The sequence below is a fragment of the Gymnodraco acuticeps genome, unplaced genomic scaffold (assembly GCF_902827175.1).
Source record: "Gymnodraco acuticeps unplaced genomic scaffold, fGymAcu1.1, whole genome shotgun sequence".
Lineage (NCBI taxonomy): Eukaryota > Metazoa > Chordata > Actinopteri > Perciformes > Bathydraconidae > Gymnodraco > Gymnodraco acuticeps.
In genome coordinates this window covers 465,123-489,017 of record NW_022992152.1, presented here as the reverse complement: position 1 = coordinate 489,017, position 23,895 = coordinate 465,123, and the positions used below count along the sequence as shown (strand labels likewise).

The following is a 23,895-nucleotide window of genomic DNA, read 5'->3' as shown; positions in this document are numbered from 1 at the left end:
GACATTATGTTGATGATTCAGCTTCATAGGCATGTGTGCCCCCGTATTAACTGAACACATTACAGCATATTTATTAACAATGTTGCGTTGGGTGTTTTGCTCATTTAGTTTTCTAGCACATTATTCGTCAAACCATCCACTCATCAATTCATCTTGTATCTACTCCATCCATATTTTCATCCATTTTCACATTTGAATGATTCTAATATATCCATGTTCCATATATATTTTTGCCATATAACTTTTGTAGAGAAAAATAAATTGACTTTTTAATAGCGGAACAAAAACTCCGGAACCTTTCCATTGAATTCTCCGCGCTGCTCAGGGACGCTTTTGGTGTGACTCCTCTGTCTGCTTAGCACAACTACTTTGCCTGTGCTATCAGTTTCTTTGTTGTTAAGTTTTATCAATATAAAGTGTCCTTCTCTACCTCAACTGCTGCAACATGGCGGGAAACTTCTGGCAAAGTTCTCATTAGTAAGTTTTTATTAAAAAAAAGTGTAATTTAATATCTTTATATTTAAATAACCGCCTGTGTTGTGAGGCCTAGCTTAGCCTAGCTGTGTTTCTGCGGCTGCTCGGTTTCTCCTGAACTGTTGCTCCGATATAAAATAGTGATTTAAATAAAGACAGAGAGCGAACAAATAAAAAACAAAAGCTTTGGTAAAAGACTATTCATAATAGCTTATTTTGATGTTGTTCTAGATTTACGTCTGCAATACAGAAGGCTAAAACACAAAGGTTTATGTTGTGCTACCCGCTAGCTTAGTTGTCGACAGTAAGAACAACCAGTGCAACTATGAGCATTTTGTAACATTTCTTTCTTTCTTTCTTTCTTCTAAGTCTTCAGTGGGTTCTGGACAAGCAGGACCTGATGAAAGAGCGGCAGAAGGACCTGAAGTTCCTCTCAGAAGAGGAGTACTGGAAGCTGCAGATTTTCTTTGCCAATGGTAGTGGTTACATTTGTACAAAGACATTTATGTTTTAATGTATTTAATTGCATGAAATAACAAAGCATGATATTTATATTACCCATACAGTCCAACATTATCTATTATATTGCATTTTATGTTTATAGATGTGGACTTTTACACAATGTTTCCAACCAAACACTTTATAATGAAGGCAGGCTGTTTTTCTTTCAGTTGTTTATATCTAATGTCTCTTTCAGTGATCCAGGCTCTGGGGGAACATCTGAAGCTGCGGCAACAGGTCATTGCCACGGCAACTGTTTACTTCAAACGCTTCTATGCCAGGTAAGGATTATAACATATTACAGATGAAAAGTTAGGAACTCATTTCATATTAGACTTTAATTATTGCATTGCGGATGTACAACTCAAATATTGTCCTGCCATTAAGTCTGAACTACATTTGGAGCACTTATCGGACATATTTATCCGAATAAGTGCTTGAGAATCATATCCACATTGCTAATGCTATTGTTTTTTTCTGAAACAATAGCATTCACCTTTAGTTTAGACTTTATATAAATACATTATCTCCCACAGATATATACCATTGTTTATTCAAGCTAGGGGAGGGGGGTGATCATGTTAAGATATATGTAATACTGTTATAGTCTGAGTTTGTGCACACAGTTCATCTTTCACTTAATGTATAATGCATTTTGTACCTTGTAAAGATCATCAGCGTAACCTAATCTCCTCTGCATGTTATGGCTAAAACCTACTTGTACAACGTTAACACACCTTAATCTCTTCCTACTTGCAGGTATTCCCTTAAAAGTATTGATCCCGTGCTCATGGCTCCTACTTGTGTTTTTCTGGCTTCTAAAGTCGAGGTATGGAAGTTGATGTGATGCCAGTGAGATGATAATGATATACCAGTAAAGTAGAAGCTCCTGTTATTTACGTGCTCGACCCATCTGATCTCAATTCAAACCTTTCTGTCCTTTCAGGAATTTGGAGTTGTGTCCAATACTAGGCTGATATCGGCAGCAACATCTGTGTGTAAGTCGCCCTGTTGAGCAACATATTTTAAACTTACAAATATCAAGAAATTATAGATAGTCTGCAGTGGAGACGGTATAATCATGTTTTGGTTTTTTTGTAACAGTGAAAACAAGATTTTCCTATGCCTTTCCAAAGGAGTTCCAGTACAGAATGAATCATGTAAGTACAATTTCTCTAACACTTTTAAAGCATTTAGATGCTGTTAATCAGAGCATTTTGCACTAAATGTGACACAAAAACTAGCATTAGGAATACATTTCATTACATGTAGCAACGTAATGAACGCAGCTAAAGTCATGTCAGCAGTCTAATAACACAGTGACAAAGACGTGAGTAATTAGAGTGTCCAAGTGTGTGTTTGAGGGAGGAACCAACAAAGTTTGAGGAAGGGTCAGCGAGCGAGCGAGCGGAGTTGAGCTAAGTGTTTCATACTTAAGTGTAGTGTGCCCATGCTAAAACGAAGCAAAATTAAGAACGATTTAATTCAACAAAATTAAACAATACCTCACCCCCAAAATTCTGTTTTTTATTCCAATGACTTACCCTGTGTCACCTTACATCTGTGAAGGAAACATTATCTTTCTTACATGCCTTCAGGGTGAACGAAGCATCAAAAGAGCAGAGGCATTTGTTCGATGAATCCAAGTCTATGCGGGTGCTTTTAACAAAAGCAAAGCTCTATCAAACATGATATTAATACACACTGCATTACTAGTCTCAATTAGTACGTGATTATTCATGTGTTTGGGAAGTAGTTGGCATATAACTGGGTAAAAGACTCTTGTACTGCAAACATGTGTAAACAGATGTTTCATATAGTCTTGCTGTTGTTGAATGTGGCCCTCATTTACCTCAATTCATCAAGACTATTCTAAGTTTTTTTTAATGTTTTATTCAAACATTTGAGGTCACAGTGAGATAGGGCTGCTCGATTATGGCAAAAATCATAATCTCGATTATTTGGGTCAATAATTGTAATTGCGATTATTAAATGCGATTATTCATTGACTTTGAAAACATCCATTTATTGGAGAAAAACAGTATGTTTTGAACAGTTGATAATGATTACCCTGAACTTTATGTATAATTCAACTGAAAAAAAGGGGGGGAAAGTAATAATAAAAAAATAATCGTTTTATTTTGATTACGTTGTTTTCGTAATCGTTGCAAGCCATAATCGCGATTAAAATACGATGAATTGAGCAGCCCTTCAGTGAGAGTTATTAATATAGAAATTGTAATTATGGTGAAGTATTCCTATAAACCACTCAAATGTATTGTATCAGCTGTGATATGAATCAACCACCTGATTGTGTTCCTGCTTCCTCTGCACCGTTCTGTATGCGCTGCTGTGCTACATAGCAGCATTCCAGGAGCTCCTTACACTGTCAGTGTTGCCATGTCAGTGTCTAGCAGTACGCGACATTTCACAACTATTGTTTGCAAACCTCTGATACAAATATAATGGCTGTGTGACACGGCTTCGACCACGGCTACCCGCGAGCACGCATTACTTCTGCGCAGCATTTCTCACTGTGGAGTCAAGTGGTGTCTCCCGTCAGGATTTTATTGTCCAGCATCTTCACTCGGTTGCGAGAACGTCACCCCAGCTGTTCTGACACACGCCGCCTGTCTGAAAGCTGTGTAAACTATTATTTATAGGGAGTGGCTCACACAGCAGAGAAGGAGTTAGCGGGGTGCTGCAACTTCTACACATCATTTATCATATTCAACCTGCAGACAAAGTAATAGCGGTCGTGGCACGGTGACAAACGGGCAATCAAACAATAACATACATAGCGTCTGTTTGAAAGGTTAAGTAATATCTCTGAAAGTCAGGCTCCGTGACAACATTTAGAGTAATGCAAAGTCTGTGTTTTAAAGGGTCCCTATTATGCTCACTTTAAAAGTTCATATTTGTATTTTGTGCATCATACTGCCTGTGCTGCAACACCTCTTTTCACCCTCTGTCTGAAACCAGAGCCCAGGCTGCTCTGATTGGTTAGCTGGCCGGCTCTGTTGTGATTGGTAAACCGCTTAAAGATGTACCGCCCCTTATCACGCACAATATGTTGGAGTGCTAAGTAACCAATAGAAGCGCGTAAAGAGTGTTAATAGAGAGGCAGCTCAGCATGATCAAAACATACATTTAAAATGAATATGAATAGCTGTTAAAGTAAACTACAAAATACATTCATTGCTTTTAGTATAAATATATTTTCAACATTTTTGCAATAGCATTTATAGTAACAATTGAAATGTGACGACAACACTTTAAGTCTGGAAGTGCTTGTTTTCTTGTACCTCGAAAGGTTATTGAATTAAAGTCTAGTTTGGGAATGTTGTTACAAGTTCTGAACGTTATTCATCTATTCCCAAGTAAATCTAAATAGAAAAAAGGTTGTACAATTTTTACGCATTCTATGTATTTTTTTGTTGAACAGAGTCATCTTTAAAGAGCCAATTCACGCTGACACAAAACAATAGAATCGGAGGGATGAAAGCCTCTTTGAAACAATGCACTGCACTCAATGAATGAAACATAAGAAACCACCCAAAGAGGCATTCTCATTGATTTTGAAGTATTGTTTTCATCCTGGCAATGCTTTGATGAAGTCAAAGTGTTGTTGACTATGAGAAATTGACATCTGCGTTTCTTTCAAGCATTGAAGTCAGTTTAGCTGATATGTTAAATGAAGTTTTAAATTGTGTCTTTACAGATACTAGAATGTGAGTTCTACCTTCTGGAGTTGATGGTGAGTGGAAAAGTCTTTGTATCACTGCTGCTGTGCTGTAGGTTGTATTTTGCTTGAATAGTGGGTTCTTATTGAAGATCTAATGTTTTTTTCAGGACTGCTGCCTGATCGTGTACCACCCTTACAGACCCCTGCTGCAGTACGTGCAGGACATGGGACAGGAGGACATGCTGCTGCCCCTGGCCTGGTACGATGCCCTCTGTGTTCATTAATCCTTCTCTTTTAACACCCTTTAAAGGTCACCTATTATGCAAAACCCACTTTTCCATGTCTGTTATACATCAACGTGTGTCCCCTCTGCGTTAAGAGATTCTGAAAGTTTCAGGAACAAAGACCCCCTCTCTTTTTGTCCTGATCCATTTCTATAAAAACACGTCTGAAAATGAGCTGATCAGATTTTGGCCACTTTATGATGTCATAACGTTTTTTGGCTTGTGTAACCATTAGCCAATCACCAACCAAGGTACCCCCCCCCACCTTATCACCTGAATCTCCTCCTAGAGCGCCATTGTGGGTTTTTAAACCAAATATCTTGCAGATAGATTAATTTTCATCTAAAGTAAAAGACAGAGAAACAGAGGGGATTATGGGATGCTACCAATTCAGCCAAACACTTCAGAGACATGTTGTGTGTATATCTGGGTGCTATAATATAGTGATGAAAAGCAGTACAATAGGAGACCTTTAATCCCAGGTGTAGCTGTTGTGATAGGCTCACTCAGTGTCTGTTGTTCTCTCTCTGAACCAGGCGAATAGTGAACGACACGTACAGGACAGATCTGTGTCTGCTCTACCCTCCCTTCATGATCGCCTTGGGTGAGATGCAACTTCATGTTTCCTTATCGCAGCTTTTGAATGCAGTGACTGACTTAAAGTAAGGTGTATTAGATGTAACATGGCCGGCTCTCTTCCTCCCTCAGCCTGTCTGCATGTGGCCTGTGTGGTGCAGCAGAAAGACGCCAGGCAGTGGTTCGCAGAGCTCTCTGTGGACATGGACAAAGTAAGAATGCCTTCAGTCAAAAAAACTCCTTTTTAAAGATTGTAAGATCTGTACTAATATTTGTCCATGACACTTCTAGAAACGGTCACTGCGTAAGATGAATAAACACCCTGAATCAAGAAATGTCAGACCCTCCCTTTAACAGAAAAAGATGCAACCTCTCACTTCTAAGTGACTCATCTGTTATTCCCAGTTAATCATCTTTATTGATATAGAACAAGGTGACTTGTCTGCCACAGGTTTGTTTATACGTTGGATCAAATCAGTTTGGCCACTGTTTTGCCTTTCTACTACTTCTGTGGCCACGGTCTGGCTTCCTGCTGACGGTGTGCAAACACATTTAAGTGCCGTGGCCTAATAATCACACACAAATAAACAATTGCATAGGCGCTTAGGAATTTCAAATAGACAGAAATCGGCTGATCATATACTTCCTAAATGACCTTCCATCTATTTATATATATAACCATTTGAACCTGACTGTGCCACTCTGAACTCGGGTCTGGAATTAGGAGCCGTTTTAATAAACATCCTTGTACAATACCAACAGGAACTTATGGATCCACACAAGCTGACTTCTGTCTTTGTGTGTTTTCTGTCAAGATCCTGGAGATCATCCGTGTCATCCTGAAGCTTTATGACCAGTGGAAAAACTTTGACGACAGGAAAGAGATAGCTGCGGTGATAAACAAGATGCCCAAGCCCAAACCTCCCCCCAACAGGTAAGCCTGACTCGTGTAGTCCTAGTACATACATTTCTTTTTTAAATTTGGCTTTATAAATTAAATGTAAGTATAGTAAATATTTGTTACCACGCCTAAACATAAAGCTGCATTTACCTGGTGTCAGAGTAACATTATACAACTACATTGCAAATGCCAAATTATAATAGTTATATTAATGTTGTCTATACAGCACCTTACACAAGTTTCAAAAGTTGCTTTGTGCTTTACAATAAAGTTATAATAGAAGAAGTTAAGATCCCAAATGTTGTTGCATTTGTGTGTTGTCATTGTCACATTTGCTCTTGCTGTACTTTATCGTAATGACTTGTTTGTAATCATTTCCTCCCAACCTTTCCCCGTATGTCTTATACAGTGAGAGTGACCAGAGCTCAAATGGGAACCAAAGCAACTCCTACAGCCAGTCTTAGCGTCATCACGTCGGTTGGAATCCATAATGTTGACGGTAGTGAGGGGGTGGATCTTTTTTTCAAAATGTCGCACGGCACAAACTTTGCAATGTTGTGGTGCTTCGACCAACAAACTCCGAGAGCCACGTGCTCGTGTTTCCCCTTCTCTGAGCATAATGGATAGAGCGAGCAGACGAAGCTGAAATGCCTCCAGCAAGCGGACGATCTGGGACAGCAGTTTTGTAGACTTTGTACTCTGCTCCTGACTTGAATTAAAACTGAGGAACATTTGGAGGTAGGGGGGGGGGGGGGGGGGGGGGGGGGGGGGGGGGGGGGGGGGGGAACCTGCTTTTAATGTCATTGTGATGATCCTGACATCCTTGAACAGACCCGAGGAGCGAGTCCTCTCATGGAGCTCTGTGGGATTTGAGAATACTTGATCGTGTGTGTGTGGACTTTAGCTCTCTTCCCTGTAAGATGATTTCATCCTGCGTGGATCTGATTGGTTATCCCCCTGTGTATATGCGATCTGATTGGATGCCGCTGCCCTGTGAGGTCTCTGCTAGTTGATCATGAACTACAGCAGTAAAAAGCCCAAGACAGGTAGTGGTTATAATAAACTCTCTGAATCATGACAATGCCACCTCCTTCGTCCCATTCCCCCTTCTCTTTTGTAAATGTCATTTATAATTCTATTCATTTAATTTCATCTTAAGTTTTGGCTTCATTAAGGAAAATAAAATGGAAATCATGAGCTTGTTTAGCTTTGTGCTCGTGCTTGATATAAAAGTGGCCCCTTTTTTGTCACTGTCATGATATTGTTTTTCAACAAATCTAATTTTATTGTAATTATTTTTCTTTTACTCTTCTTTAGCTGTAAAATAATGTGTTTGCATAAAGTTCTATTTCGTAAAACTTTTGTTTGTAATTCGTCAAAGAATTGCTCTTTCTTTTTTTAACTGCTGAGATTTGTTTTGATGCAATCGTTCTAGATTTGTCTTTCTTTTTCAAATCTGCCAACTAGTTCTTCAATAATTGTGGAAACTGATGTGTGAATATACCTGTAGGTGTCTATATTTTTGTGATATAATACAGCGGGAGTCTGTGGGGCTGTCCTCGGAACAAGGTGCTTGAAAGCCTTACAAAATGAAAGCTGCTGGTAACTCAAGAAACCTTCATACAAGCACATTGTCGCTGTTAAATGCATTTGAGGGATGGATGTTTTTGCAATGTGTGGGTGTATCTTCAAATCTTTGCTCAATGGCTTACTGTACACTTCATTTTGTAACCATTGGAATAACAACGGAAAGGGTACCAAAACCTGTTAAATGCCATTTTGTCATACTGAGTGAAGGAGACACCAGGGAAAGTTGGATTCAGCTCCGCTTTGCCCTCTGGCATTTCCCTCCCCCTCAGCAGCTCCATCTGTTACATGACTGTTCACGAGGGAATGAGTGTGAAAATGTAAAGGGCTTCACCAAACCTAAATAATCTTATTAGTTCTGGTAACAACAGTGCCCCAAATGGTATTACTTGAAAGTCTTTGTTTGAAGATCCTTTTATGGTAATAAAAACGTATGGTGTGCAAAACAAAGTCGTTCAATGTTATTGTTCAAGCTGGACTTTGAGGAATCTTCCAGCATGTTACAAAACCCCTCTTCAGTCCCATTACCTAACTTCAATGTCACAGAGGCTGTGGTAGGACCCCTAGTGGTAAAAACAAAGAACACCCAACATGTTGCAGATCAGTTTGGATAAGACAAAGTCTATATTTTTAATAACAGCAATGGGAGTTAAAGTGGGCATACTACACAAAATACATTTTAAATTGTATCATGTTGGTTAAGAAAACATTGAATGAAAAACAGGTGTGTTTACTGTTGTCACCTAGGTGTTTGTACAGCCAGGGTACAGCCTGTCCTCGTGACGTCAAGTTAGCTGCGTGAAGAGAAAAACGTCAACTCTACCGGAAGCCAGGGCCTTTTTTCTTCAACATAAAATCATATTTTAGTTTTTACTATAGGAGATAAACTAAAACAAGATGGATCATCTGACAGATTTAGGAGCTAAATGCGAAACTGTAGAGATACATTGGTTAGTCTTATTTATAGTTTGACACGCATCAATGAATAGATAGTGTATTATGATAAGTGCCTTATGGGTGAATACATTTTAAACTAAATAGATGTGCAACACTTGTGCCACAGCCAATGGAATAAATGTGTATCCCCCCAGATATATGAATCCTCAATATTTGGGGAAGCTTTATTGGTGCTGTTCTGTGTGTTTCTTGGGGGTATTTTTGCTATTCGAATAGTGTATACATTTTTTGATATTATAAACTGCCTTTGCTCATAGCTAACCCAAAATCAGTTACTTTCTTTGCCAGGTATTAATATGTTTTTATGCTTTTCAGTTACATTTCCATGCCTATTTTGTGTTGTGTTAGGCTGTAAGTTATTATTTGAGGTCTCAGTAGTTTTTGGCCCATTAGTAGCTAAATATTAGTAGTCCACTTACACTTCAGGGAATGTTGTTATTCTCAAATGTTGCAACGCATGATGGATATTTATTTTTGAAAGACCCCACCGGAAGCTTTGTTCACTTGTCTGTAGGGAGGGCTTCATCCAGCGAGCTCCGACTCCGAGCGGGCTGCGGAGGATGTCGACCCCGCTGCGGGGACAAGCTCCGGGCGGGCCGCTTGCGTCCAGTCGACCGTTCCTCTTCCAGTCGTCCTGCACCTGCACCCCCCTGCACCCATGAAGCCCCCGCTGATGAAGCCCCGAGCTGCCAGAGTGAGGCGGAAAGTGGCCGGAGACAGAGAGCATGTACTGGCGCGTCGGGTTTGCCTGGACGCGATCTTGTGTGGTTGATCTTGGCCAGAGCCAGAGCTTCTCTTCAGGCCTGCTGGGCTCCGATGAGCAGCTCTCGTTTTATGGGTACATCATCGCCTACCCTCTGCAGGACTACGGCGGGATCATGTCAGCGTTGGGCTCGGACTCGTGGTGGCGAAAGACGCTTTATTTAACCGGAGGAGCTCTGCTGGCTGCCGCTGCCTATCTGCTGCACGAACTGCTGGCCATCAGGTACCGACAACACAACCAGAGAGGGGGGACAGAGGGGTCACCTTAATCCACACTCCACATTCAGACTGTGTTAATGTTATTCTGTTCGTGTTTCACTCCAAATATCCCAGATCTGCTGTATTATTTCTGTGGTTTGATAATAGCCTACTTAATGTCGTCGGGCTGGGCGGGGTACACGAGCGGAGTCAGTGGAGAATAAGGAATCGTGAGTGGGTGGATTGTGATGTAACGTAACTCCATCTCCATCTCCCAGCACACACATTAAAACATTATCTTTATGTATTGGCTTTTTGTTGTGGATTTGGTCAAATGGCGAGCGACCTATACGGCAAAGGTCACCCTTTGTATTTCGCGTTTATTTACAGTATTTACAAAAGGACAATTGCTTATTTCCTATGTTGTTTATTAGAGTTTAGTCTGTAGGCCTATTTCTAATACTTCCCTTGCAACATGAACTGACATAATAGACTCTGACAGGGGGTCACTTTCAATTTATCTCAAGGACGAGGCGACATAGGTTCATCTTGTATAATTTTTATTGTGACCCCCCCTCCCCTCCCCTCCATACGCACGTTCTGGTGTATGGTTTCAGAAAGCACTGCAGTTATATGTATAAGTAAACCCTAAGCCCCATACATAGGTTATTCACCGGTCAGACAAGATTATGGTGCCTTCAAATGATCCATATGAATGTATTTGTCTCTATTATTTGTTTAATAAGGGTTTTAGGATGTTGTCCTTTAAAAAAAGAGCTCGGATTACATGCAGTCCAGGCCCACTGTTGTTGACGAACGAACAAAACACAGTCAATAACAAAATAGACACATGTAATTGACGATCAATGTGAAAATGTAAATGATGACATTGTGGTGTGAAGGCCCTACATACATTATACCAGTATACTCATAGCTGCCATTTATTCTGGGTCGATTTGTATACGGAGATAGCAGGCTGTTTGTGGTGCAGTTAAAAACCCATTCTGATGGAGGTCATACAGGGTGGCAGGCCGGCTTTTTGGGTCATGTTTCTCGCTTGTTTTGGTTCTGCCTGACGTTAACAATTAAAGCTGTGTCCCTCACTGTTATGCTATGATTCATTGTATGGGACCCTCGTCATTTTATTGCACCAAAAGCAGCCCCTTTAAAGAGAGTATGCATTTCAGCACCATGCTGCAATAGACAGCTCCTCTCCTCTGAGGCTGCTTGTTTTTAGGTTTCAGCGCTTCACACAGGACAGCTCCCGTTCATTCTGCATTGTGCACACATGAATTAATTGCCATTTGCAGGGCCCACTGCCCTTGTCCGTGAAGTAGCCCCCAACGGTATCCATGTCGATGCACCATAATCCTTCATGAGGGTGTGATGCATTGTTTTGACACTGCAGTTTCTCCCTTGGCCGGTGTAAACAGCCCAGGGGCTGACAATCACTCATGGGAGGTTGCGGATAATTGGATGTATTCACTGCACACTATTTGACCACACAGGTTAGCTTAGCATAAACAATGGAAACAGGGAAACAGCTAGCCTGGCTCTTTGACATTACACCAGAGGGTACAGGAAGTCACGGGCCAAGAAATGGTCCGACCCCTATACAATCACACATGTGCATTGGGGTTTTGAAAGGTTAAAGTGACACACTGTAAACTCTACCACGTTATATTTAACATTAACACGTTAATGTATTAAAGGTGCTGAATGATGGATTTAGTGACTGGTAGACGAAGCCAGGTTAGCAATTTCTTCCTTTTTCCAGTCATAATGCTAAGCTAAGCTAATTGGCTGCTGGCTTAATAGAAATATGTGAGAGTAGTTTCAGTACCACCTGTTACTTGACTGTTCACTGGGAGTAACACTTAATTTGTGGAATCTTTAGATCATATGATGGGAAATAATAAACCATGTAACCACCAATATAACAGACGCAATGAATACATATATAATGCAGGACCTTCTTAAATTGATATTATACTTAAGGGTTGCAAATGTCCTAACAAATTCTCAGGGTAGTTGGCTGGTGTGTGATCATGCCTGCCTAGCCTTGCTTTAGCCTTTAGTAGAGTTTCAGTAATCAGTCAAATTCCTGATAAATCGCTGCACACAAAATGATTCTGTTGATAAGATATTTATCGGTTGTAATGTTTGAAGCAGCTTCACTGTTTACAGTCTCTATTCTGGTTCTAAATGTGAAAATGTGCTGGCTGTTAGTTCTCTGTAATAGTCAAATGAATAAGTTTGGACATTACAAGATGTCACCTAAACTGCAAAATAATTCAATGGACTTTTTTCCATAGTTGTGACATTCTTTCCTTCAAATGATAAATCCAATCATCTGAACAATTATCAGATTATTATATTTATTTATTATTGAAAAGAATAAGACCCTGACTCCTCCTTCGCGTCGAAAGGAGCCAGTTGAGGTGGTTCGGGCACCTAGTTAGGATGCCACCTGGGCGCCTCCCTAGGGAGGTGTTCCAGGCACGTCCAGCTGGGAAGAGACCAAGGGGTAGACCTAGGACCAGGTGGAGGGATTATATCTCTTCGCTGGCCTGGAAGCGCCTTGGGATCCCCCAGTCAGAGCTGGTTGATGTCGCCAGGGAAAATAAAGTTTGGGGCTCTCTGCTGGAACTGCTACCCCCGCGACCCGACCACGGATAAGCGGAAGAAGATGGATGGATGGAGAATAAGACCCTGCAGGTCTAGCCATTACCACTAGAATGGAGAAACCTAACCCTGTCATCTAATTTGTATTTTTGTTGATGTGTTTTTTTGTCCCTAATTTGAAGTTACCTTAATCTGACTGTAAACAGAATAGTTTAAACACAAACACATAAACATGTTTTGTTCGTTAATGTTTTCTGAGCCTCTTCTGCATGATCTACAGCTCTGTTGTTCTGTCCTCCACGCAGAAAGGAGGAAGAGCTGGACTCTAAAGATGCCATCATACTCCACCAGTTCTCCAGGCCCAAATCTGGCGTCCCGTCCCTGTCCCCCTTCTGCCTTAAGATGGAGACCTACCTCCGCATGGTGGACCTGCCCTACCAGGTATAGCTGTGGTTATCTATCTGAAATACTACTTCACCTGTTTGTCTTTGATTCTCCTAAAGCAGGGGTGTCAAACTCAATTTCTTCGCGGGCCACATTAGCATTATGGTTGCACTCAAAGGGCTGTAACTTTAAGACTATATATAAAAATACATATATAAATATTTAATATATATAAAATAATGTATTATATTACATTATTGCCTCTGTAGTGGATTATTATCGGATAGGGTAATAACTTCATAATTAACTATATGTCTGAAAGCAGAAGTCTAGGGCAAATCATTGCAAGTCTCTTCACTGAGAATGTCACAAAATGATTTTAAAAAATGAATATTTTGAAGAAAAAAAGTCAAATTCTGAGAAAAAAACTCAAATTCTGAGAAAAAAGTAAAATTTGAGATGCATTGTGGGATATGTAGTTTATGGGCAACGTGCTTCTGTAAATCGGCATGTAACCGTATAATACAAATATTATATTCTTTGCAAGCTCTTGTGGGGCCACATTAAATGAAGCCGCGGGCCGGATTTGGCACCCGGGCCTTGAGTTTGACACCCCTGTCCTAAAGTGACTCTCTAAGTGTGAGTTTATAGATAGTGAAAATGAATGAATCCTTTGCTGTGATCCACTATTTTCCAACTCTGAGTCTCTGTTGCTTCCCTCACTGTGGTTCCTTTAAGGGATAAACAAATACTTTTCTTTATCCAATTCCAATTACCTAATGCTAATCACCATGTCTATTCTCTGTTTTAATTTTCTGTGTCTTCTCTCCTGAATCCCTTTCTGTCGCAGAACTACTTTGATGGGAAGCTATCACCACAGGGAAAGATGCCGTGGATCGAGTACAACCAGGAGCAGGTGTTTGGGACCGAGTTCATCATCGACTACCTGGAGGAGCGGCTGGGCGTGAGCCTCAACAAGAGCCTGACGCCGCAGGAGAAGGCCGTGTCCCGCGCCATCACCAAGATGGTGGAGGAGCATTTCTACTGGTGAGGGTCCACTCAAGTTACATGTACTGTTGTCTTATAACTAGGTTTTTTGTTTATAAGGAGGTGTGGGGAATATTAATTATCAACATTTCTTTCAACCCTTATACTTCACTTGGCCCGTTTTTTCTTGGCCTGTAAAATTGCCGCTGTGTTTTTCTCTTGATTTTTGGATGTTCAACCTCAGCTCCCTTTACAAGCTGTGTAGCAAAATACAGAAAGTCTGACCCGTGAGAACACAAATATCCCCATTGAAACAAAATGTTTGACCCCACAGTCATAACAGCATAAACTATAGCATTTAATGGTATCAGGCTTTCAGTCTAAAGCCCCTCCTTCAAATTGTAGTTTTGACTTAAACCAGACTATGCTAATATCTGCTTTCATGCAAATACATCAACATCTATATAATTGTTAACCATCAGGCTCTTGGACGAAAAATGTAAAAATGTAAGCAATAACAATACAGAAATCATTCAAATGTTGTGGCTTTTTATTTCCTAACAACAAAGGCATTATGTCTGAACCACATGTGTGTTTGTGTTGCAGGACCATAGCTTACTGCCAGTGGGTGGACAACCTGGAGGAGACTCAGAAGATGCTGTCAGTGAGCGGGCCGCTGAGCGACCTGCTCAAGTGGATCCTGAGTCACCTGACGGGGGGGATCGTCAAGAGGGAGATGTACGGCCACGGGATTGGACGCTTCTCCGAGGACGAGGTCTACGCACTGATGGAGAAGGACATGCGCACCCTGGCCACTTTACTAGGTGAGCTCATATTTGTATTGAGATCAGAATCTAAATAATGTATCAGTGGGGGTTTTCATGATTGACTGGGGGAATCAAGATGATGCTACCCTAAAAATGACAGTAACATACAGTACATTTAGCCATGTGAAGGGACTTCGAGATTTGGAGAACATTTGATGTTATTAAAGTAAAAAAATAAAAGCTATAAAATCTTATTTTCAATTATATTGATATTTCTATATATTTAGCTTTTTTTCACGTTTTAAAAGAAGAAATCAAAATGTTTTGTGGAAATTGGTATATCTATCTCAATGAAAAAAAGAGAATACAAAAATAAAAGTGGCCAAGTGAAAACTTAAGGAGCAGCACAATTCGTTTTTCTCAAGCATTTGTGAGTACACTCTGTATTTGAAGAGATTTATGGCACTCGCTTTGTCATTGTGAGACTTAGTAACAATTTGTGTCGTCTCTCTCTCCATATAATTCCCCTGCAAGCGGATCAACAGCTTTATTGGCTAAATGAAACAGTTGCAATGGCTTCTCAATGTGTGCCATGAGAACTATAACCAGTAGCATCATGTTTGTACTTGTCAAATAACAGCACAACACTGACCTGCTGTGGTGAAATAGTAGCATTGCAGTCTATAATCAATACACAAGGTTTGGCAGTTTATAATAGGAGATTTAATAGAGACAGATCCGAGAGCATGTAGTAGAGCTTTGGTGGGAAGTGTTGTTACATTAAAGGGGACCTATCATGCAAAATGCACTTTTTGATGTCTTTTATTCATAAATATGTGTCCCCTGTGTGTCAGGGAACTCACGCAACGTCAGAAAATAAAACCCTCTCTCTTTTCCTCCATATCCAAATCTCTAAAAACGGGGCTACAACGGAGCTGATCCAGATTTGCGTCCGATATCACGCAATATCGGCAATGTGGACCCACAGCACTATCAGAAACGTTGCTATCAGAAACAATGCCCGACTGTTTTGGACGTAATATGGTCGGTGTTTACATTAGCATCGCTAGCACTCAGAGCTAGCCTGTACTGGAGAGCATGTGTGTGAAGAAGCAGGAAATAAAAAGGAACTCACCTTGTGGTATAACCGGCAAGAGAGAAAGCCTTTGAGCTCCAAACTGTTTCAGAAATAATCCTTGATAATCCATGATATGGCGTTTCATCACAGCAGTATCTGCCGGTAGAATCTCCCACATGAGCAGGCATAAGCTCCGCCCTTCTTTTTTAATCGATTCTTCTTCTTTTTTAAAGCTTTATACCAAAATCAGCACTTTTGAAACAGGAAGTGAAATAGAGGGACTAGAATGGGTGATCTGTTTGGTATTTTGAGCCAAACACTTCATAGCAGGGGTCCCCAAACTTTTTCCTGTGAGGGCCACATAACTTTTCCCTTCTCTGATGGGGGCCGGGTCAGTTTGTAACAGAAAAAGTGTGACGATCGCATGGGTGTCTAAACGTAAACATTTATTGTTTTCTAGAAAGCCACACATAACCAAATATTAATAACCCTTTCCGGGATCTTCACAGAAAAAAAGTCAGGAAATAAATAATAACACTATTAATGAAATAAATAACACTATTTATAAAATAAATAATAACCAAATAACCCTCTCTGGGTTCTTCACAGAAAAAAAGTCCATTGAAAATTACTGTAACTTTCTGTTGTGCCGTGCACAATCTTAACAGGTAAAAGTTTAGCTTAGTTGTCAGAGCAGAATCTCTCGAAATAAACGTGGATTTACGTAAAAAAAACTATTTTTTCGGGGTTCGGGTGTTTTGTTTGATTTTAAACAAACAAAGTCTTGGCTTTCAGAATATGAAACTTTTATTTCCAATTTATTTATTTCTCACTCGCAATCTGCTCTTCCGCAGCGCCGCCCCCCCCCCCCCTCACTCCGCTGAAATTATGAATGTAAGAGTATAGTAATCATAGATAACACTGCAGGGTCCGTTACAGTTTGTTTTCATCTGATTTCAATTAAACAAAGTCTTGGCTTTCAGAATATTAAACTTGTTTCGGCAAATTCAGATGATAAATACAACTTTGAAGCTTCGGCATAATTACAAGCGGAGAACGGAGTAACTTGACGTCACAGCAGGCATAACAACAGCCGGTGTTTCTCGTGATTGTTTTCCCCGGGAAACAAACACAATACACACAAACGCAAAATTACACAAGCACACACACACACACGTATACACACACACTCGCGAGCTTCCCCTCCAAACAAAAATATCTTCCCTCGGTAGTATTTTGATCATTTGCTCCGCTAATAATCAATCAGATCGATGGATTCCAGAGAAGAGACAACTTTGAAGGCCTTTTTCTCAAAATGATGACTTGGTGACAGTCATTATATAATGTGACATATTTCGCTTAATATTTGAAGTACAAAAACAATCCTGATATCATTAGAAAGCTAGGAATATCCTCTTTCCAACAGTGTATTCAACTCAAAAGGTGTCTTCGGGTCAATGCGACTGATTTAGATAGAGCAGGTCACAACATTTTGACAGGGGCTAGTCTAGGATTCGCGTGGCCAGACTGAAAAAATTAAAAAAAAATAAAAAAAATAAAAAAAAAATAAAAAATCATAATGTGTCTCTGGTATTGTTCAGGGGGCCGGGCCAAATGTGGAGGCGGGCCGTACCCGGCCCGCGGGCCTTAGTTTTGGGATCACTGCTTCATAGACATGTTTTTTATATATTTTTATATATCTGAGACCTATGCTATTGCCTACAAATAGCATGATAGGTGACCTTTAAAATACTTACAAAAGTTAAAGCTTTATAACCCTTAAGGTGTCAATTGATCTATGACACATTTGACTGTGTGGCCAGAAGGGATCTTTTTCCTTTTCAGCTTCTTCTAGCGTAAACATTGTCTGTAAAAATGTGTGTATGGAAAGGGTCAGGCTAACTGTTTCCCCCTGTATTCAATATGTATGCTAAGCTAAGCTAACCAACTTCTGGTTTTATACATAGCATACTGACATGAGCATGGTATAAAGCCTTATGTGTATATCTCAACAAGAATGTGAATAAGTGCTTTTTTATTTTGAATGAAAGTGTCTAAACATGGATTTGAAATGTGCCTGGTTATTTGACATGTCTTTTTCTCTGTGTGCTCACTAAGGTGATAAGAAGTATCTTATGGGCTCCAAGCTTTCCACAGTAGACGCTGCGGTGTTCAGTCACCTGGCCCCTGCTATGTGGACGCTACCGGGAACTCGCCCAGAGCATCTGATCAAAGGTGAGTTCAACAACATAGGAATCTACAACATAGAGTATGAAGAAAGTCTAAAACATAACACTCTTCATAAATCGATTTTTCGATCGAGTGTTAATGCTTTAAGGTCAACATTATTAAGACATCAGGTACGTTTGTAACTCTCTCTACACAGTGAAAAACACATTTTTGAATGGAGATAGACTTTAACTGTCAAAGCCCTAGCACATAGACTTATAAAGGGAGGTAGTGAAATTACTCAGAGCTTATTTTGTATATATTGATTGTTGTGCTTTTATTTATATCTTTAATGTGTGCATATGTATAAATGTGTCTGTTGATTGTGTATATATTTTTGTATACATATTTTTATATATATTTGTATTTTTTATTTCCTCGCGATTGTCGGAAACGGTATTTCGATCCCTCTGTCTGTACACACAAACTGAAAGATTGACAATAAAGTTGACTTTGACTGTGACACTCGGCTGTCTGTCCTCCTGCAGGTGAGCTCATCAACCTGGCCATGTACTGCGAGCGCATCCGCCGGCGATTCTGGCCCGAGTGGTTCGTGGACCTGGAGGACTTCTGCTACAGCGACACCTCCGAGGACAGCAGCTCCAAACTCGCCGACCTGGGCCTGTACTCCCGCACGGACACCTTCCAAGACGACACACACACGCACACTTCACAAACGCACTCGCCAAAGGACCCTTTGTCTCCCAACAGCGACCCTACAGGTGTCTCGCTGTATGACTCGGACATGGACACCGAGTGCTCTGAAATGGACAAGTGTTGACGAAACACCCACGTGTAGAAACACACTAGATAGTGCTCACACCACCGGGAGGGAGCTGCGTCCCTCCTGTACACATGCCCCACTTCCTCTGAACCGAAAGCCTCTGGGGAGGAGTGCTGGCGTCTCCTGTGTCAGTGGAGAAGTTTGAGGACGTTGAGTTGAGTGGAGGAAGGATCAGAACAAAGGAAGAGAAGAAGAAAGTATGAGTAGGAGGAAAGAGAAGAAGAACAGGATTCAAAAGTCAGGAGGAAATTACGCCCTGCTGAGAAACTCCTCCACGTGGTCATCCGCAGTGACAACTCCTACTTGTTGTCAGGTCTCCATGGCAACAAAATGTGTTGACCCCCCCACCTCCGTCGTCCCTCGTAGCAACTTGCACCGTCCAGCCTTGTGTGTGTTTGACTAACTGAACCCTAAACGCCTTGTATTGATAGGACATCGACTAACTGTACAGACATTCATGTGAATGGATACAATTCAGTGTAAATATATAAACGGAGCAGATTTATTAGATATAATATATATGAGTATACATACATAGTATAGATAGCCTGCATATATAGAGTCACCCCCTCTGTCATACGGTGTAAATACTGTAGGTGTTTCTTCTCTGTGTCGGACACAACGACTCAAAGTGTCTTGTAGTAGTCTACATGAATACACTCTGCTGGTCCAGGATCAGTGTGAGCCGCCCTGTGACCTCCTGTGCTGTATCCGTCTGCACACCTGCGATATGACAGTAATGCCTGCTGCCCGTGTTTAAATAGTGCAATCTGCCATTAGCTCTTATCGTTTGTCTTATTTAGACAATTATTTTTGCCAAAAAGGAACATTTTTCCCTGCATTAGAAGAGTAACGGACGACATATATTGTCATAAAGAGTAGCTTAAGGTCATTTTAACCTGCATTCAAGCATTGAGAGCCAGTTAAACAATCATGTAGAAATAGATGCAATAGATCTTTTGAATTGAAGTGCATGGTTTGAACTTGCCAATGAAAATCTCCCTTTAAACACTTTGAGGATGTTGTCTTCATGTGTTAGCTGGCTTATTCGTTCAATTAGAAGTTTGTTCTCCGGTGCCTCGGATGTAGCCAATTGATCCTGTTAAAGTACTTTTTTATTTTATTTTAGCAGTTATGGTTTTGTTACGGAGACTCTCTGAATCAGAATGATGGATTGCTCAGAAGACATGTGAAGCAATAACAGAGCAGATGCAAGTTAATGTTATACGAGTTGTTTTCGGTGTGTGATGGTTCGGCGCAGGTTCTATGTGTGTTTGTCACTCAGCAAATGCACATACCAACATATTGTGTGTCAATATGGATGCAAGCGTGGGGTATGCAGTGTGTCAGCTTGTGAGTCACTCTGTGTGTGAATGACGGCACATCGGTGACGTTTCACAGCCGAAGCGCTTCCTCCCTCCAGAGCACACCTTATTGTTTCACGTTGTCAATTTTACTTTGCAATATGAATTAATAGAGATGTCTTTATATGCCAGTGTGACCAGGCCTTAATGCAGATATTTACAGTATTTGTATTGGCATAAAGTGTCTCAAAAAGGTGCAGTACAGATATGCCAAAAATAGGTTTAATATAGTTTTTCTCCACTAGAGGGCACTGATGAGTTTAATTCAACTGAGAAATATCATGCTGAAAACAAAGCTTAGTTACAACACTTATTATGGAGCTTTACATTAAGGAGTTACAATTTAAAGCATTTTTCAGGGTTTTTAATAATTAAATATTGGCCTAAATAATGTTTTGCGTTTTTTTCAAAAGCATAAGTCGGCATCAGATACAAATTACATTTATGAGTTGATCATAAGTAGCATTTATATGTAGCAGTATAGTTTAAACTAATTAAGAGATTAAAGAGTTTCACATTTTAATTCAGTTTTAACAAGATATTGCCAAGATATTAAGACAAACAATCTTATCACGTTATCATTTCAAACTTTTCTAGTTATATAACAATAAATGAACATATCTTGTTACAAGGACACACTTCACTTTAACACATGCAACAGTTTGGCTGCAATCGGCTTCCGTAGGCTGGTATCATTGAGTCTTTAGCCCTTCTTTGTTCTCCGTGTAACAATATAAAAAAACATCAATCATTTCGGCTTCAAAATGAAAGCCTTAAGCAAGACGATGGTAAAGCTTATATCTGTTCGATTTATTTTAATACAACAATATACATAAAAGGAAAGATGACATTCTGTGTCTTAAAAACCTTGGCCTGCATGCTCTTGCCTTCTCTCGTCTTGAGTCGAAAACAGACTCCTTCAGCAGTTTACTTTTTTATCAGTGCCAGCATATGTTTTTTATATGTCATATTACTTCATTATGTATTCCTTGTTTATATTTATTGATTTCGATGGTGGCTGTGATCTTAAGCGACTGAAATGTTGTTGATTATTTTGCACTTTTTCTTCTTCTTCTTCTGTTTACACGTGTTTCTCTTCTCTGGGCGAGTCAATCAAGTGTATTGATTTGTGTTGTAGTGCAATATTGTCGATTCTCTGACTTCCACTGAAACAACTGCATTTTCACGTTGCCCCAAGTCATTGCCGTAATCGCATGCGTGTCCATGTTTTGAGATGTCATGTGTGGTAAATGTTATATTCATATCATAATATCGATGTCATTGTGTTGGAATATAAGTCCCTCATTCTGCTGCAAATGTTACTGTCACAAGTAGAAAGAGCTTCATGTCAAGTTGAAACCTTATAAGAAAAGAAACGTGATATTTTGAGGTAAAATAACTCAACTGACTGCTAGAGCTCGGATCAGCTGATGTCCTTTTGTCATCCAAGAGGATACTGTCTGCACAGGTTTTCCTCTGTAGGCAACTTCATCTGTCTGTGTTCCTCAGAGGTCAGTCGCTCTCATCGAGATTTCTGCTTGTAGACTAGAAGCCATATTGTCTTGTGGTGTCGTGTGCTGAAACACCTGTGGATTCTCATCAAACTGTAAATAAGAGAGCCAGAAATTCGAATTAATAAGCGAACATGAAAAGAAATCGCTCTGTACTTATATAAAAAAAAAGATTCTTATGAATGTATCATACCTAGAGATAAAACGCTGTATGACAATGGATTACTCATAATATTTCATTAAATATTGCTGTGGTATTTTACCCTTGTTTTTGCATTATTGTGGTGAAATGTGCATTAAAAGCCATATGGACCTAAAGAAAGAAATCTCCAAGTGTATCAACACTTGGAGGTGGGTATGTTCTGGCATATATCCGTCTCATAATCCCTGTCCCTCCGTGCCTGCTACCATATGACAATACAAAGCCCACCCAACAATGCTGAAGATTAGCTCTCTGCCCTTTTCTTTGTGCTTGTGCAGGAGCTCTGGAGAAATGGAGAGAGAAAAATGAGGGCAGAGAAAGAGAAAGTGCCGCTGTGGAGACGGAGCGTGGGTTCTGGTGAGGAAAGGGCATGCAAAGGGAGAGGGACAAACAGTCCAGAATGATATGTGATGACTTTGGCTGGGTGCATTTCTGTGGCCATTGTGCAGAATCCCTGAGAGATCTCCTAGCACACAAGACGGAGGAGACAATTCAGGACTGACAATGACACCGGAGTATAAAACCAATCTCTGGTGAGACGGAGACGCTTACACTTTCAGAGGTAGCAGCTGTGTGTGTGTTTGTATGACACGTGGCTGCATGATGTGTGTGGAGGGGCATTGTGCGCATGGTGGAGTGAACGTATGCGTGTGTGTGTGTGTCTGTGTAAAAATATGAATAATGCAGAGGATGTCTGTATGAGCGTGAGGGCCGGGAGCAGGGCAGATGGTCGCCTGCTGATAGGACAGAATCCAGGCAAACACGGTCCCCTAGAGAGCTGGTTCTAGACCTGTTTTAACACACACACACACACACACACACACACACACACACACACACACACACACACACACACACACACACACACACACACACACACACACACACACACACACACACACACACACACACACACACACACACACACACACACACACACACAAATCCAGAAAAACTCGTACTTTTTGTTTAAAATGTTAAAAATGTTTTCTTATGCACATTTTGATCAGATTTTTGGAAAAATAGCCTAATAATTGACTAAGAGTTTGTCTCCTTTACTGACTATATCTACATACCTTATTTTTGTAAACCGCTACTTTTATATTTGAGGGCTTGTGTTTTGAGTTACTTTACAGATCCAGCTTATTAAAACACAATGTAAATCGACAGCTAAATTTGCAAAATATTCATTGACTCCAACTGCTGCAGTAAGGGATGAACATTAATGCATTTCTATTTGTTCATCGATAATATAGGGCCAACATAGATAATCCAATTATATATTTATTAGTTTTCTTTATTAAGACTTGCATGTGTATCCTCTGCTAAAGATAAATACAAAAATGTTTTTTACTTTGTCTCCATTTTACCTTTAATTGTTACTGAGTACGCTTCTATTTATTATCTAATTACAGATTTGTTAACTAAAGCATTTAATCTTCCGACATGTGAAATGTAATAACTTTCATAACCCTTCACATTTCATTAAAACATGTATATGGTTGAGTAATAAAGAACTGTAATAGATCAAATGCTGAAATCATACTGGAAGGTGTCCATTGGTTTGATAAACAACCTAAATTCCAGAGTAAAATACAAATATTATTTCACAAAATAGCTTTGTCCTGGTTATAAGGTATCATTTAGAAAGGAGCATTGTCACATGGAAATAAAACATTCACTGAGGGTGAAGCAGGAACTCATGCCTGCTTTTAACCTCCAGCAGCCACTAGGGGGCGTCAGAAGACCGATTCTGATCTGGCCACTGATCAGCCCAAACATGTAATAAATATTAGACATGGGTAAAAGCAACCATAAGAAAGAATATCAAACGCATTTTCTAACATAGTTCCTACTGAATAAAATGTCTGACACAATAATGAGACTCAATAATAATCTTTTTAAATGTACACTGAATCACAAGCTTCTTGGCTCTCCAATTGAGAAACTATTTTAATTTCCACTCAATATTTAAATGTTATATGTGTATTTAAGATGTTCTACAAGTATCCAAATTATATTCTGGAACATCGAAACTG

At 40.0% G+C, this 23,895-nt stretch overlaps 2 protein-coding genes across 2 annotated transcripts; both read left to right on the top strand.

Moving 5' to 3' along the window:
* The first annotated feature begins 310 nt into the window (after positions 1-310).
* On the top strand, positions 311-7,178 carry ccnc (cyclin C). The gene is made up of 12 exons (XM_034204409.1): positions 311-477; positions 844-950; positions 1,172-1,256; positions 1,735-1,804; positions 1,922-1,973; positions 2,080-2,135; positions 4,697-4,732; positions 4,828-4,919; positions 5,481-5,548; positions 5,653-5,732; positions 6,336-6,454; positions 6,831-7,178. Exons 1-12 carry the CDS (start codon positions 446-448, stop codon positions 6,883-6,885), a joined length of 852 nt encoding a protein of 283 aa, XP_034060300.1. The 5' UTR covers positions 311-445; the 3' UTR covers positions 6,886-7,178.
* Positions 7,179-9,474: 2,296 nt separating this feature from the next.
* faxca (failed axon connections homolog, metaxin like GST domain containing a) lies at positions 9,475-21,916 on the top strand. Its single transcript, XM_034204423.1, has 6 exons — positions 9,475-9,950; positions 12,856-12,991; positions 13,785-13,981; positions 14,528-14,745; positions 17,885-18,001; positions 18,484-21,916. The coding sequence occupies exons 1-6, from the start codon at positions 9,691-9,693 to the stop codon at positions 18,774-18,776; spliced, it is 1,221 nt and encodes a 406-aa protein (XP_034060314.1). The 5' UTR covers positions 9,475-9,690; the 3' UTR covers positions 18,777-21,916.
* Positions 21,917-23,895: the final 1,979 nt, after the last annotated feature.

Excerpts from the sequence above, each read along its gene's own strand:
- ccnc (XM_034204409.1), top strand. The coding sequence starts at position 446 with ATGGCGGGAAACTTCTGGCAAAGTTCTCATTA. Across the intron at positions 2,136-4,696 it reads TCCAGTACAGAATGAATCAT|ATACTAGAATGTGAGTTCTA; the intron begins GTAAGTACAATT and ends GTGTCTTTACAG. Across the intron at positions 6,455-6,830 it reads CCCAAACCTCCCCCCAACAG|TGAGAGTGACCAGAGCTCAA; the intron begins GTAAGCCTGACT and ends TGTCTTATACAG.
- faxca (XM_034204423.1), top strand. The coding sequence starts at position 9,691 with ATGTACTGGCGCGTCGGGTTTGCCTGGACGCGATCTTGTGTGGTTGAT. Across the intron at positions 9,951-12,855 it reads CACGAACTGCTGGCCATCAG|AAAGGAGGAAGAGCTGGACT; the intron begins GTACCGACAACA and ends TCCTCCACGCAG. Across the intron at positions 14,746-17,884 it reads CACCCTGGCCACTTTACTAG|GTGATAAGAAGTATCTTATG; the intron begins GTGAGCTCATAT and ends GTGCTCACTAAG.